The sequence below is a fragment of the Gobio gobio genome (genome assembly GCF_949357685.1).
Source record: "Gobio gobio genome assembly, chromosome: 10".
Lineage (NCBI taxonomy): Eukaryota > Metazoa > Chordata > Actinopteri > Cypriniformes > Gobionidae > Gobio > Gobio gobio.
The window spans coordinates 9,616,905-9,633,528 of record NC_137116.1 but is presented as its reverse complement, the minus strand read 5'-3'; the positions used below and the strand labels follow the sequence as shown (position 1 = coordinate 9,633,528).

Genomic DNA, 16,624 nt, shown 5'->3' with positions numbered 1-16,624 from the left:
TGCTCCCCTTTCGGTTTCTAGCGCTTTGCCGGTCCCTCATTCACCTCCTGAACCTCCACCCTTCTTCATTCAATCCATCCCTCACAGCGGTGTTAATAAAAAAAACGTTAATACAAAATCACTTGTATTAGATTGAGTCTAATTTGTGAAAATCACATTTTATCTTGTTTAAGTGTTTCTCACTGTCCTCTTTTTCTTGAGTAATAATGACAAACAGTCTGTGCCAATGAATAATGGTCTAAGCCATTAGATAAATCCGCTTCTAAATTTAAAAATGGTCATCTAGGCTCAAATAGGCTATGTGTGATTTGTGAAAAGTTTCACAGTAGATTTTGTCAGTTAACTCTTCCTTAAGTTTATGATTTTCCTTTCACATATCATAATAACTGACTAAAAAAGCACTGGGAAACCTTTCACACAGTTTCCATCCAAAGTTGTGAATTTAACATTTGCGAATAAAGTAGTGTTTCCATCCCATGTTTTTAAGAGAACAAACTTTCTGGGAAATTGGTGTGAAATATCAGTAATAAAAATGTAAGTTGCTGCAATCGGGCTCTTTTTCCACCATCATAAATTAGCTGCGTCTCAGACAATAAACGCTGTCATGTTCTCTTGCGTTGGGATGCTGATGTTTTGGAATTAAACTTGTGGTTTGGGAATTAAACCAAATCATTCTGATGACAGACTTTGACTCCACCAAATAAATAAAAATAAATAATTTCAACATTTATTATATGTACAGATGGCAATTATGTGAAATTAATGATTTGTGTTGTTTTAGCTCATTTTAATTTAGCCAACAGCTTAAACTTTTTTTATTTTTGAATATATGATTTATTTCTCTTGTTTTCAGCTTAGGAGTGGCCTTGTCCAGAGGTCATGGGAAATATTTCTTCAGAGGAAATATCTCTGTTGAAGAAGGTAACTATAGATTTAAAGATACCCTGTCCTCTTTATTTCCTTTGATTCATTATAATAAATGTGTCTTGTCTGCTTTTTTGTTGTGTGTTTGCGTGTGTGTGGGTGGTTTAAAGGCTCATTGTTAAAAATCATTGGAACTGATTGCATATGTGTTTCGTGCTGCCATATGTGACTGTGCAAGTGTAAGGCCCCGTCCACACGAAGCCAGAGCTTTCCCTATCTGATCTTTTTTTTCCCCTCGTTTCAAGAAATATCTGCGTACACACGAGGGCAATGAAAACGACTCAAAGCTATGTAGTATACATACCAGGCCAGTATGTGGCGCTGTAATAAACTAAAAACGGAGAAGAAGAGTTGTGGCTAGAAGCGGTACAGCAATGGTAGTAAGTGAGGCAAAATCTCACAATAAAATTACAATAAATAAATGTGCTACTTACCAGATGTGTTTTATTAATGCCTACACCCTAAACATACCCTTACAATAATGCAAATACAATAACTAAATGACGCAATATTGATGTGCGCATGCCCAGTGCCCGAAGTTGTATCCCTTTCTAGTCTTTCCCGCGTGGGACATGGTGTGATGACATCACCGTTTCACAAAATATATGGATTGGCTGTACTGTACACACGAAAACGCAAGGGTGTCGTTTTCAGATTTATCCGTTTAAAAAAATATTGGTTTCATGCTCCCAAAACGCAGATTCCGTGTGGATGAAACGATGATACGGTACAAATTTTTAACATATACAGCTAAACGCGTCTCCGTGTGGACGGGGCCTAAGCTGCTATTTCTTGTATATATACACTTACCGGCCACTTTATTAGGTACAGCTGTTCAACACAAATATCTTTGCATTTGAAACTCAATGCATTTAGGCATGTTGACATGGTCAAGACAATCTGCTGTAGTTCATACTGAACACCAGAATGGGGAAGAAAAGTGATTGAAGTGACTTTGAACATGGCATGGTTGTTGGTGCCAAAGGGCTGGTCTGATTATTTCAGAAACTGCTGATCTACTGGGATTTTCACACACAACCATCTCTAGGGTTTACAGAGAATGGTCTGAAAAAGAGAAAATATCCAGAGGGTGAAAATGCCTTGTTGATGCCAGAGGTCAGAAGAGAATGGCCAGACTGGTTCAGCTGATAGAAAGGCAACAGTAACTCAAATAAGCATCTGCAGGTCTGCAGAAGAGCATCTCTGAACGCACAACACATCCAACCTTGAAACAGATGAGCTACAGCAGCAGAAGACTCACCGGTCATGCTCCTGTCAGCTGAGAACAGCAAGCTGAGGCTACAATTCACACAAGCTCACCAAAACTAGACAATAGAAGATTGGAAAAATGTTGTCTGGTCTGATGAGCCTCGATTTCTCATGCGATATTCAGATGGTCAGAATTTAGCTTAAACAAAATGAAAACATGGATCCGTCCTGCCTTGTATCAGTGGTTTAGGCTGCTTCTGGTGGTGTAATGGTGTGAGAGATATTTTCTTGGCATACTTTGGGCCCCTTATGGCTCCACCAAGCGGCGCGGTACGGTTCAGTACAGTACAGTACGATTTGGGACTGTAAACTTTGATCCGGCTTTCGTTTCCACCGCCAACAGTGCCCTTATGATAGGCTTGGTGTAGCAATCAACGTCATTCTCGCACGAAGAAGAAAGCACAGTAAACAACAATGGATGACATACAGCAGATCTTGTTCCTGCTTCTCGTCATGTGGCTGTTTGTCACTAGAAGAAGACAAGCATTGTTTGAGCCGAGGCAGCAAGGAAAAACACAGCCGAAAAAGCATACGCAAGTGATTATTGTCTGTCAACCTGTGAGTCTAGCTTCACCCTTTAGTACTGGACTACTGCATTGTTGCTGACCATGTCCATCCCTTTATGACCACAGCAGACCATCTTCTGATGGCTACTTCCAGCAGAATATTGTGCCTGTCACAAAGCTCAGATCATCTCAAACTGGTTTCTTGAACATGACAGTGAGTTCACTGTACTCAAATGGCCTCCACAGTCTCAATCCAATAGAGCTTGTGATGAGGTGAAACAGGAAATTTGGATCATGGATGTGCAGCCGACAAATCTGTAACAACTGGGGGATGCTATCATGTCAATATGGACAAAAATCTCTGGGGAATGTTTCCAGCACATTCTTGAATCTATAAAGTGGCCGGTGAGTGTATTTTGCTGTGGTTCCAAAGATCTATTTGAAACGCATGTATATTATCTATGTTTTTCTGGGCCAGCATGGCCGAAAGATGTTTTGCTAGTGGTCCATTTGTACGTGTACCTTGTTGCGTGGCCAATGTGTATCTGGGCCAGTAAAGCCAGGAGTTTATCCAGTGACTAATGGGCCGTTTACAGGACACTGAACAGCTAAAATGCATACAAAGATTTAAGTTTTTAGTTAAAAACATTTAAACAACAACAGCGTTTTGGGGGCCGGTAATGCTCATTTTTGAAAACAGAATTCAAAGTGCTAGTTTAAGATTTCCAATTAGTCTATTTCCAAATAACTTCTCACTCCTGTGAATGGTGGGTGACTGAGACCATTTGCCAGCCATAAACATTGTCTAGTGAATCTGACAACAAAATCATGTTTCCTTTTTAAGGACAAACAGCACAATTCATTGTGACTAGCATTATTATATGATGTGACTGTTACCCATCAAACCTGATTAATCACAAATATTGCAGATGTTAATCAGCTTGCGTTTTCACAGTTTATAATATGACTGCTGGCTGATTACATGTCCTAGGACTGAACTTCGGGTCTTTCACCCCCATTATTATTTCAACATAAACTTTTAATGCACTGAAAATCAAATACAGAGAGACCCCTCATTTCAGAAGCCACCTCATGCCACTATTCTTTAGTCTTAAGGCTATGGTTGGGGGATTGAACCACATTCTTATACAGCAATAAGTTCAGGAATAGGTTAGGTAAACTGATTTTTTTTTTGTCTGATAGGAATCAATGTTAATGTTAGCAACAAATGTTGCTAATCAAGGATTATGTCCTACTTGGCTCAATCATGTCATATGAATCTGAAGCAGCATTAAGCATGAGTTTTTCTTCTGTTTCAGGACTACATGATTTGGAGCATCCAGATGTTGTATTAGCAGATGAATGGTATAGTAGTATCTTTAGAGATTTTATTAAGTGCCTTATTGAAGTGCCTACAGTATGGATATGATGTTTGCATGCGTGTGACGGATTGGTTTGACTTTTCAGGACATACTGTAACACAGAGGAACATCCAGAACATCTTTTCCTATCTCAGATTGATGCCATTAAGCTCTATTTTAATGGAGAACCACATCTGAAGTGTGAGTTGAGTGCATATGCACACTAAAATTTGTTTTGACTCTTCTTTGTTTTTGTGTTCTTCAAAGTATATGCATCCTTCTTTGAACTAATCTTTGTACTAATGAATGACATTACAAAATAAAATAAATACAAAATTCTAAGTTCTATTTAGAAATTCTAATTCTAAATTTTGAATAATTTTTCTAATGTAGCAGAACAGTGTAACATGTATGCTTTGTTTCATTGTATTTTTGCAATCCCTTCTTACCTTTGTGACCTGTATTTTTTAAGGCGAGCATGGTAAACCCAAGTGGTTATTGGTGTGAAAACGGATACAAATGCAGATGTGAAAAAATCAATTCGAAACATGACTTTACTTGAAAAGTAACCATAAACGTAGACTTAAGCATAAACATGAGCATTCACATGAACTTGACCTAGACATGGACTCAACAGACAGCGGTTTCCAGGGAACAATACTCGACAAGAGACCATGGAAACATGAGGACTATTTATACACAAAGACTGATGACCAAACAAGGAACACCTGTGAACAATCGAGACCAAAACAATGTGAAAACCGGACTGAGAAACACATGACTAAAACAACCAATAAGAACATGACACATAAGACAAGGGAAGCACAATACATGATCACATGATGGGAAGGAATCACATGGCAAGAACTTCAAAATAAAAGACATGAAACAAAACCGTGACATATCCTCCCATCAAAGGGTCGCTCCCGACACCCTAATGGAACACCCAACCAAAACCCAAATTTGACAAAACATCCAGGAGGGTGGTGGAGCAAAGGTGGTCCAGTGGGAGGGATGGAGGCCAGGCTCGTAAAGGGACCTGGGCCGTGGAGCAGTGGTGGACCTTGACCGTGGAGCAGTGGCGGACCTGGGCCGTGGAGCAGTGGCTGGCATGAACCATGGAGCAGATGCGGGCAAAGGCAGTGGAGCAGTGGCGGACATGGGCTGTGGTACACTGGAGGACCTGGGCCATGGAGCGCTGGTGGACTTGGTCCGCATCCACTGGAGCTTGGTACCAAAGTTCCCCCAAAAAAATTATCCTGGGGAAACATGGCTGCCTTGGCGTGACAAGGCTCTGGCGTGGCGGCCGTGACGTGACGAGGCTCTGACATGGCGGCCATTATGGCTGGAGACTCTGGCATGGCAGCCATTACAGCTGGAGACTTCGGCTCGGCGGCCATGGTGGCTGGAGACTCTGGCTCGGCGACCATCTTGGCTGAATACCCTGGCTCGGCGGGTATATCTTGGCTGAAGACACTGGCTCGGAGGCTATCTTGGCTGAGGGCTCAGGCATGGTGGCCATCTTTGCTTAGGGCTCAGGCGTGGCAGCCATCTTGGCTGAAGACACCGGCATCGCGACCATCTTGTCTGAAGACACAGACATAGTGGCCATTAGATTAGATTAGATTAGATTAGATTCAACTTTATTGTCATTACACAAGTACAAGTACAAGGCAACGAAATGCAGTTTAGGTCTAACCAGAAGTGCAATAGCAGCAAGTGCAGGATATACAACGTTTGCATAAGTGCAGGACATGGATATGTACTGAGTATATATAAATATGTCTATAAATAGAGAGATGGTTATTACTATAAACAGAATTTACAGGTGAATATGTACAGTGAATAATATACAGATGGTTAATACTATGAACAGAATTTACAGGTGGATATGTACTATGAATATAATATAATATACAGATGGCTATTACTATAAACAGAATTTTACAGATAGAGGTATACAATGATATGTTAGGCTAAAATTAGGAATATGGCAGTGGATTAAGGTAGTGCAATAAATTATGGACAGAAGCTATCCGAAAAAAAGTGTAAAAGTGCAGTGGAAGTGATTGCATATTACAGTTAGAAGTACGGTGCAAAATACAAATGTAAACAGTAGGTACTGTAAATAACAGTCGGCAGTGCAAATGAGCATAATCCAGTTACGGTGTGGTAGTGCAAAATGAATAAGTAAACAGTTGTTACTGTAATAAAGAGTCGGTAGTGCAAATAACAAAGTGAAGGTGGATGTGAGGTAGGAGAGTTATCAGTATATGAGGGGAGTGGATCAGCGGGGGTTTGAGTTCAATAAAGAGACAGCTCTGGGGAAAAAACTGTTCTTAAGTCTGCTGGTCCTGGTCCGGTGGATCCTGAAACGTGTAGGGGTGTAACGATTCAGGGGTGTAACGATTCAATCGTTAGGGGTGTAACGATTCATCTACTACATCGATGTATCGATTTATATTCCTATGATCCAACTACATCGATCTGTGCTCGGCAACTTGGCCTTCCGAACGACATATATCGATCTAACATCGTTTTAAAAGGTAATCAATCGATTGTATCGATAATAGGAAATAACGCATTGGATTTAAGCACGTCAGACTTTACATGGATGTTTTTTCTTAGCACTTTTAATGATAAAGGCGTTAAACGTTACTCGATTCAGTCTGCTTATCTGTGACATCATCGCCTCGCACCAGCAGCAGCGCTAAGAAAACAAAACATAGCATGGCGGATGGCAGAGGAGAAGTCAACGAGCGAGAAATTATCAAGCCATCAGGAGAAAGAGCTAACGTTACCTGTACTTTCAACCCTTGCTAAATGTTACCTGTGCATTCCTGACACCAGTGTACCAGCAGAGCGAGTTTTTGTACTGCTGGCGACATAGTGAACGCACAGAGAAGTGTTCTGCGGTCAGATCATGTTGATCAGTTGATATTTTTGGGAAAAAAATCTGTAGAGTCATTGAAGAGTAGTTGGTTACATTTTATCTTTTGTTAAATATTGTTTGTTTATTAAACTGAGAGTAGTAGCAGGTTCAGCCAGTTTATTCATCCTGAAGAAATGTTGGTTGCACTTTATTTTTGATATTAATATTGTATTTATATTATTTTAATGTTGAAACACAACAGCAAAAGTAGCAGGTAAACCTACTATTAATTAAACCTGAAGAGAAGTTAGTTGCACTTTATTTTTGATATTAATATTGTAATATTTTTATGTTGGAAAACAAAAGCAGAAGTAGCAGGTTAACCTACTGTTGAAATGTTGGTTGCACTTACTGTGCTTTTATTGAAAATGTATTGAATATTGAAAATGAAACCAGAAAAGGTTAACTTCCTGTTAATTCATCCTAAACTGTTGGTTGCACTTTATTCAAATAAAATTTGAATGCATTTGCCATTAATTGTTGTTTACTTGTTTGTTTAAATCCATAATTAATTTACACCTGATTCCCTTACAAGAAACAACAGGAATCTAGGAAACTTTACCTGCACTGACCAGTATCCAGATATTTATTTCAGTCACACAATTTTTCGCTAAAAAGTTACTGAATCGATTTCAAGTCACTGAATCGTTTCGGATCGTATCGTTCTAAATTAACCAATATCGTCCTTGAATCGTATCGACAACCTCAAATCGTGATACGAATCGAATCGTTGTTAAAACGAATCGTTACACCCCTAGTGGCCATCTTGGCCGGTGACACTGGCATGGCAGGCATGATGTGTACAGTCTCTGGCTGTGTACAGAAACTCTGGTGGGGAGGATGTGGCATGAAAAAAACAGACATGACAGTTGGAGTGTGGAGACTCTCTGGTGTGGTGGGTACTGTGGGGTTTTGGAGCCCCTCATCCACCATTCCCCCAGTAAATGAAGAACCACTTAATAGTAGGGCATGATCAATATATTGCTCTGGGGCGGCACAGTGACTCAGTGGGTAGCACTGTTGCCTCACAGCAAGAAGGTCCCCGGTTCGAGCCCTGGCTTGTGTGGAGTTTGCATGTCAGCATGGGTTTCCTCCGGGTGCTCCGGTTTCCCCCACAGTCCAAAGACATGCCGGATAGGTGGATTGGATTTGCCAAATTGTAGGATTGTGTGTGAGTGTGAATGTGAACGGCCTAAAACCTGTGCCAAATCAAAGGTGTGTGTGAAGCAGACCCTACAAATGAGTGGGAATAATGCTAGGAAGAGGATGGTGATCAATAAATTGCTCTAGATTCCAGTGTATTTTCCCCCTAGGAAACCGTGAACTAACGGGTTCATTCAAACCCAGATTAAAAATGTCCTTTAGTGCCACATCATTCAAATCAACTAGGTGACAAAGTTCTGAAAATTTCACCACGTAGTCCTCTCCGGGGCGGTCTCCTTGATGGAGGTGAAGAATGATTAGCAAGTCAGTATTCTGTAACGATTCCACTGAGGCGAGGGTAGTGAACGCAAGTGCAGTTTATTGGTGTGAAAACATATACAAATGTAGATGTGGAAAACTAAACTTGAAACATGACTCGACTTGTGACCACAAGTGTAGATTTAAGCATAAACATGAGCATTCACATGAAATTGACCTAGACATCGACTCACCAGACAGCGGGTTACAGGGAACAATGCTCGACAAGAGAAAATGGAAATATGAAACAAAACCCAAAACCAACTGTGACTAGTTCCCATGTCTGTGCCTGCTTCTTTCTGTTCAACTGTTGTCAAATAATTGACTCATTAGTTCCCTCGTTTAGTTCTGGTATAAGCACTCCCGTCTTGTTCAGTTCTTTGTCCTGTCTTGTCTATGTTATGTGTGTTGTGTGTTCCTGTTCTCAAGCCTGGATTTAATAATGTGTGTTCATGTGTTCATTTTGAATTCTCCTTCGTCATGCGCCCTGTTATAGCAGCCAATCATGACAAACAGCAACACCATTGTATTAAGTTTAAAATTGAGGCAGCATTTCTTCTGACTCCCTTGAGCTCATTATCCTTATAATGAGCAATTAAAGCATGAAGTGTGGGGGAGATATATTTTGTTTGTAACATGATTAGTCTCCTATGATTGTTTTGGTAGGTGATGAGGATCTGATCCAGGAGGTTCTTTTTGATGCCGTGGTCACGGCACCACTGGAAGCGTACTGGACCAGCCTCGCTCTTAATAAATCAGAGTAAGAACAACACAAACTTTCACAAAATTTTGCCAATAAAGTGTGGAATTACTTTTTTATACCATCCAATCAGTTCCTCATTTGTAATATACAAAGAGAGATCAAATGGGTTGTGAATGAATTTTTGTATAATGCATTGTAAAGGTATTAATACTGTACATTGTAATGCATCATATAATTTCATAAATATTTGTAACCAAAATAAAATACATTATAATAATTGATATATAACATCTCAAATTGGTTGTTTGTCATGTATTTAATGCATTATATTTTCTAAAGAATGAATAGATAATAATTATAATGTATTATAATACAATTATGTATGAGACCATACAATGCATTATAAGGTGCATTACATAGCATGATCAATGCATTAAAAATACATTTATAATGCATCATATATAGTGGTTTTACCTAAAGTGTTACTGAATCTTCATTCTTGAAGTGGTTCCTTATACACTCCATTATTCATTATGTCTTTCCTGTGGTTCTCTTTGTTCTGGTAGGAACTCTGATAAAGGGGTGGAGATAGCTTACCTCGGCACTCGAACTGGACTATCACGCATAAACCTTTTTGTGATGCCAGACCAACTGACCAATCAGTAAGTACAAAATACTTCTCATGAGTCTATATTGCATAGTAAATCATACATTGTGATTTCTGGATTTTTTTTTTAGATTATGTCTCTCACAGTGGACATGCACCTACGATGACAATTTCAGACCCCTCCATGATTTCTAAGTGGAAGAACTTGCAAAATAGCAGGGTGTTCAAATACTTATTTTCCTCACTGTATGTGTCAGTGGCTCTGCTGCTTTCAAAGCAGTGCAGCTTTTTAAGTTATGTTCCCCTTCGAGGGAACTTTGACACTGTGTCATGGCGTTGACGGTAAAGGAGGCCAGTGTGACCGGTGTCTGAAGCACATGTTAAAACATGCCAATTCTATTGGCTAATGGAGGTTAGGTGACGCGCCTATATCATGGAATATCCCCAATTTCTTGAAGCCGCATACCAATTTCAGTGTGATTGGATGCCTTTCTCTTGTTATTTCTCTGACTTTCGTAGTCCCATTCTGGATCTGGAAGCTCGCTCTCTGAACCTTTGGGTTGCCAGTCTGACTCTCTAACCATTAGGCCACGACTGCCCCATATTATTAAAATGAATAATGAATTAAAACTATTGAGTTTTAGTTCAAGCTCCACTCCTGTTTGGCTTCTTTCTTGAGGGAAGAAAAGTCAGGCGGCTACGCGGCTTGGGTCACGGATTTGCAGAGGCACTGTGTGGATTACAAGTCTGCATGCAACACAATCCGTTTGCACACAGACCCGTTATCCACACTGTGGGAAGTGCCTTGTAGTAAGTGCACTTGATGAGCACTTTCATCCCAGGTCATCCGCAGCCTCCTCCAAGGAGCCTGCCATTTTTCCCTGATCTCCAAACCGAGGTGGAGATTGCAATGGAGGAACCCATACTCATCTCGCATCATCACCTCTGCCGCTTGGACGAGTATGTCTATAATGCAATGCCCCGGTGGAAGGGATGTTAACAGGCTTTCTATGCCCTGACGCAGAATCATCGGCAGATGGAAAGTGTGGCCTGCTTCGCCTTTGCAAGACACTCGCAATGGACGCCTCTCTCTCAGGCTAGGGTGCAGCTCTCAATGTCCAGCCAGCTTGTGGCATTTGGGAGGTCCCTCATCTGTCCGGATCTGTCTGGAAATGAGGGGAGTATTTCTAGCACTGAGATTCTTCCTTCCACAACTGAGGGGCTACTATGTGTTGACAATACAACAGTGGTCTCTTTCATCAACCACCATCAACAGTCTGTGTTTGATGCCCCTTTTTGGGGCATTTTGGGATTTATTTATTTTTTTTGCTGATAACAGTGTGCAGTGAATGGAGGCTCCAGCATGTCCAGTCGATATGGCAGAGGTACAGCTGAACGGAAGTGGACTTGTTTGTCTCAGAGGAGTCAACCCCTCTGGTTTGCCCTTACACCTCCAGCTCCACTGGGGCTGAGTGGCATGGTACAGATGTGACTGAGGCTTCATCTGTACACATTACCTCCTATTATTAGTGGCTCCATTCTCGCCAGCCCAAGTCTGGTTCTCAGATCTGGTGTCTCTCTTGGACAACACACCTTGGGAGCTTCCCGTTCAGAGACAACTTTTGTTTCAGGTGTAGGGGTCAAATTTTCACCCCCCAGCCAGAGATTTAGAAACTTTTGGTCTGGCCCCTGAGGGAGGACCAGTTCATAGATTCCAGTTAGATTATCTGGGTCATTCTCTGGATCAGGGGTAAAAAAAAATGTTTTGAGTGATCTGAGTGATCATCTTAAATGGAGACTTCTTTAGTGTCCTGTCGAAGGCCCTCAAGTCCAAAATGGACCGACTGTATACGCTACAAAATTGCTTGAATTGGGATTGTGTTATTCAGGCTTCTGTGTTCGTCATTCCTGGGAAGAAAGTAATAATGCATTGATGTGACTGATGTAAAAGGGAAAAAAATTTAAATAGTAGCTTGTCTGCAAACTTTTTATTATTATTATTATTCGCAACTTTGTAGCTTGGCAAACTACATGCCATAGTAGCTTCCCCAACATTGGCAACACACTGTTGTTTTTGAGAAATTTGCCTTAATTTGCCAAAAATAATGGGTGATCTCAACGAATGAAATATTCAATTTGAAAATATTTATTTATATACATTCTATATTTTGTTAAGAACAAAATTATGTGAACAAGTAATCAAAAGCATCAACACACTGAGGGCTGGATTCATAATCATGCCAAAAATCAATGTAAAAAACGTTACAGGCTGATCCAACTTGCATGAAGTTCATCACAGCAACTCATAATATAAGTCAGTAGTGTGTATGGCCCCCACATGCCTGTATGCACTCACAACAATGTCTGGGCATGCTTCTGATGAGATGGTGGATGGTGTCCTGAATCTCCTCCCAGACCTGGATCAGGGCAACAGTGAGCTTCTGGACAGTCTGTGGTGCAACTTGCCGGCTTTGGATGCTCCGATACATAATGTCCCAGAGGTTCTCACTTGAATTCAGGTCTGGGGAACGTGAGGGCCAGTCAATGTCATCAAAGTACCTAAGGGAACCATTGGCTAGCACGTGGAGGTCTGTGCGACCTCCAAGGATATTCCTCCCCAGACCATTACTGACCCACCGCCAAACCGGTCATGCTGGATGCACACAGCGTAACGTTTCCCACGGCATCTCCAGACTCTTTCACATCTGTCACATGTGCTCAGTGTGAATCTGCTCTCAACCGTGAAGAGAACGGGGCGCCAATGCCGGACTTGCCAGTTTTGGTGTTCTCTGGTAAATGTCAATCGATCTGCACATTACTGAGCTGTGAGCACAGGTCCCACTAGAGGACGCCGGGCCCTCATGCCACCCTCATGAAGTCTGTTTCTGATAGTTTTGTCAGAAAAATTGCAGGTGAAACTGATTCACAATCACTTATGCTTCCTAATTGGACAGATTGATATCCCTGAAGTTGAATTGACTTGGTGTTATAATGTGATGATTAAGTGTTCCCTTAATGTTGAGCAGTGTATTATCATCTTAACATCCTTCTTATAACAGCCTAATGAGGTAACGTGTGTGTTGTGTGTTATAAGAGACTTCCTGACAGTAGAGGATAAGGAGGCGGTGTTCAGTGCTGATCATTTTCCTCTGTGGTACAAACGGGCTGCTGAACAGGTGCCTGGCACCTTTGTCTACTCCCTTCCATTCAACACAGGTGATTATACACACAAAACAGCCAGTTTAATTTCAGCAGTAATCCAGTCAGTCTGGACCTATGCATTTATTTACTAAAGTTACTATTGCAGCATTTGTAGTCAAAATCACATTTCTAAATCACATTTGATCATTTGAAATGTGCTGTCTTCAGAATGTACCCCCTATACATCGCTAACCACATAAGTAGCCTAAATGGCTGCATCACATATTGTCTTCTCTGAAACAAACATTATTGTGTGGACAGACCTTTTCAGATAAACCTATCAGATAAATCTCCTCTCCCTCATGCTAAGAAAATTGCACTGCATGATTAGTGGAATAATGTTGCGTGAAATTGTATTCTTTGAGAAGATTTTGTTGTTCTCTTTCTGTTCATCTTAACTGTACACAGTAAATAATGTATTGTGAGTTTACAGTATATTCGTGGATACCGGATACTAGTTTTACTGTATTTTTTTACAGTGGTAGTTCTGCAGTTTATTAAAATTAAATGAGAACGGTATCCCCCTTTTTCTGAAAAAGCTCAGATTTTTGGAATTTTCACTCAAAATGACTAAGGTTGCACTATAAATAATCCAGTTTGATTGAATGAGCTGTCCATTTTCTGTCAGTAAAATAATCAAACGCTTGGTAAGTTATTTTCAGTCTGCTGTGTTGTTACTGTAAATGTATTTTTCACTGCACTCTTGTGGTTTACTCTCCTTATTTAACGACCCATCCCATGAATAACTGACTGGAATGCATTAGAGTGAATTTCTCATTTTCTTTCCAAATCCTCATTCATGGCTCTTTTCCATTGTTTTCACTTGGGCGCTTTAAAACATAATTTTTGATTTTAATCCCTATCAGCAGTGTTTACTGGAATGTTTCTAATGCAGGGAAATATAATTTGTTATTTGTCAAAATAACAGTCAGCACTTTGAAATATCCATCAATGTTCCAGATAATGAAGGAACATGTTCAATTCATGCAACATAAAGTATGGTAAATAATATAGATATTACTACAGCAATATTTGACACATCAGTAATTGTGCAAGTAAGTTTCCTTTCAAAGTTTGAACTTCACAACACAAGCGGATCGCCTTTGAGTATAAAAGTGTGCCTGTAATACACGCCATCTTCTTTTTTGTCTTCAGGAACCACCTTTTTGTAAGATAAAAGCTGGGTGCACTTATTGCGATGCATTCGTGGTAAGCTCTGTTAAGCTTGCTATAATATAGTGTTTGCATGCAGCACGTTCGGCTCTCGAGGGAACAGCTCTGTAATTGCTTGATTCTCTCTCGATATAAGAATCTAGTGTATGCGGGAGCATGTTCGACTCTTGAGGGAGCTGAATGCATTCATTGTGAAGCATTCGCTGTGAGAAGCTTATATTAAACCCTGTGAATGGGTTGTTTGGTATAGTTATGAAGGGCAATGATTCCCTCTACTTCGTTTACCTCCCTCCCCAAATACTGTTGGGTTTTGAAGTAGGGATGTATGCTCCACTTTGGATGGGTGATTTGAAAGGTGCTCTACTATTGCCCTGGTTTGACAATGCTAACAAGTAGAGGAAGTTCGCCTGTGGAATGTTTAATACATTATGTCCTGCTCTTTCTTGCCTCTTTTTCCTGAGTAAAGGGTAAAGATGTATGCTCCCCTTTTGATCGATGACTTTATAGGCCTCTCTAGTATGACCAATGTTCAAGAACCTTTCAAGTAGAGGTAGACAGCCTGTGGAGCACCCATCCCTGATTTCTATTGCATATTATAGGTAGCACTGGAGTAAAATGCAAGCTATAGTGGGTCCTTGAGAAGTGCCTTTATTTAATTCTGGGTTGAGCTGCTCTCCCCCATTGTACATGTTTTTTTAAGTAGAGCATAAGCTCCCCTGCGGCTTCATTTGGGTTAGAGTATGGTGGCTTAGAGTTATTGGCAAATTACAGTCTGCTTTTTTCTTGTCTAGGACATAACTCCATTCACCTAGCATCAAACTTTAGGGCCATCCAAAAGGGAGATATGTAGGGCCATAAAGATTACCTCTGCTTTGTTTACCTCTCTCCCCAACTGTTTTGGGGTCTTTAGGTAGGGATATACACTATATTGGCAAAAGTATTGGGACACCCCTCCAAATGGAGGATGACCCCTTCCTGTCCCAAACATGACTGCACACCAGTGCACAAAGCAAGGTCCATAAAGACATGGATGAGCGAGTTTGGTGTGGAAGAACTTAACTGGCCCGCACAGAGACCTGAATAAATTAGAGAGGAGACTGCGAGCCAGGCCTTCTCGTCCAACATCAGTGCCTGACCTCACAAATGGGGTTCTAGACGAATGGTCAAAAATTCACATAAACACACTCCTAAACCTTGTGGAAAGCCTTCCCAGAAGAGTTGAAGCTGTTATAGCTGCAAAGGGTGGGCCAACTCCATATTAAACCCTATGGATTAAGAATGGGATGTCATTAAAGTTCATGTGAATGTAAAATCAGACGTCCTAAAACATTTGCCAATATAGTGTAGCTCCCCTTTGGAAAGGCTCATTACTATGGCCCTGGTTGGACAATGCTAGCAAGTAGAGAAGTAAGCCTGCGGGAGTCCCTCCTTGTTATCTGTCACATACTATGGTCTGGTGCTTAAAGCAAAGATGAAGCTCTGGCTATAGCAGGGCTTAGGTAGAATGCCTTTACTTAAGGTAGGGTTGAGCTGCTCTCCCCCAGCTGCATTAGGGTCTTTAACAGTAGTCTTTAACTATGCTCCCCTACGGTTCCCTTGGGGTTTTTAGGGCCTTGGTGATGAGAATTACTGGACAAACTGCATATATTTCCTAAATTTGTTTAGTTTAGGCTCCCCCTTGGGGGAGCAGCAACATTATCCTAGAGGGCTAATTACTGAGTTTTTTAAGGATACCCCTTAGGGTTAAGTAGGGTGAGGTGATGTATGGTGTGCAATTTGTATTCCCTCTTTAGTTTACCTTCCTCCCCAACTATTGTTGGTTCTTGAAGTTGGGTCTTATGCTCCCCTTTGGTTGAGTACCATGTAAGTTCTCTCTAATATGATCCAGATCCACAAGTAGAGGTAGTCTACCGGAAAGCATTCCTCCTTGTTAATAGAGCGCTCTAACTTAGACTAGTGAATGGAGTCTTTTTGGATCCTGGAGGAGTACCTCTGCTCAAGCAGGGTGTGAGCACTCTCCCCTAATTTCTCTAGAGCAGGGTTCCTTAAATCCAGCCCTGGAGGACCACTTTTATAGTTTAGCTCCAACCCAAATCAAAGACACCTGATCAAGCTAATCAATGTCTTCAGAGTTACTGGAAAATTACGGGTAGGTGAGTTTGATCAGAGTTGAAGCTAAGGACTGTGGCCCTCCAGGGCTGGATTTGAGGAACCATGCTCTTGGGTATTTAAGAAGAGCTGAGGCTCCCTAGGGGTTCGAGTTTGATGTTGAGAGACTTTGTCAATTATATTATGCCGCTCTCGTATCTGCATCCCTTCTGATGAAGTTGAGGGTTGGATTTTCCCCCTGGAAGAAGTGGTAATATTGTGAATATTGGTGGTAATATCTTAGTTGATATTCTCCCTTTGGCTGGCTACTCCCTAAGGGCTTTGTCAAGGTAAAATAAGCTGACATAGCTGAGCCATTTTTTTCATAGCGCTCTGCTC

At 41.0% G+C, this 16,624-nt stretch overlaps 1 protein-coding gene across 1 annotated transcript in view; it reads left to right on the top strand.

Annotated features, from left to right (window-relative positions):
- cacna2d3a (calcium channel, voltage-dependent, alpha 2/delta subunit 3a) overlaps positions 1–16,624 on the top strand; it is a gene marked incomplete at its 5' end in the record, with an annotated part of 142,230 nt that overhangs the window by 94,800 nt on the left and 30,806 nt on the right. The window contains 6 exons of the mRNA XM_079826478.1: positions 854–921; positions 4,019–4,064; positions 4,167–4,261; positions 9,120–9,213; positions 9,723–9,818; positions 12,858–12,979. Of these exons, the coding sequence (XP_079682604.1) occupies positions 854–921; positions 4,019–4,064; positions 4,167–4,261; positions 9,120–9,213; positions 9,723–9,818; positions 12,858–12,979 (521 nt within the window). The remainder of the gene's footprint in view (positions 1–853; positions 922–4,018; positions 4,065–4,166; positions 4,262–9,119; positions 9,214–9,722; positions 9,819–12,857; positions 12,980–16,624) is intronic.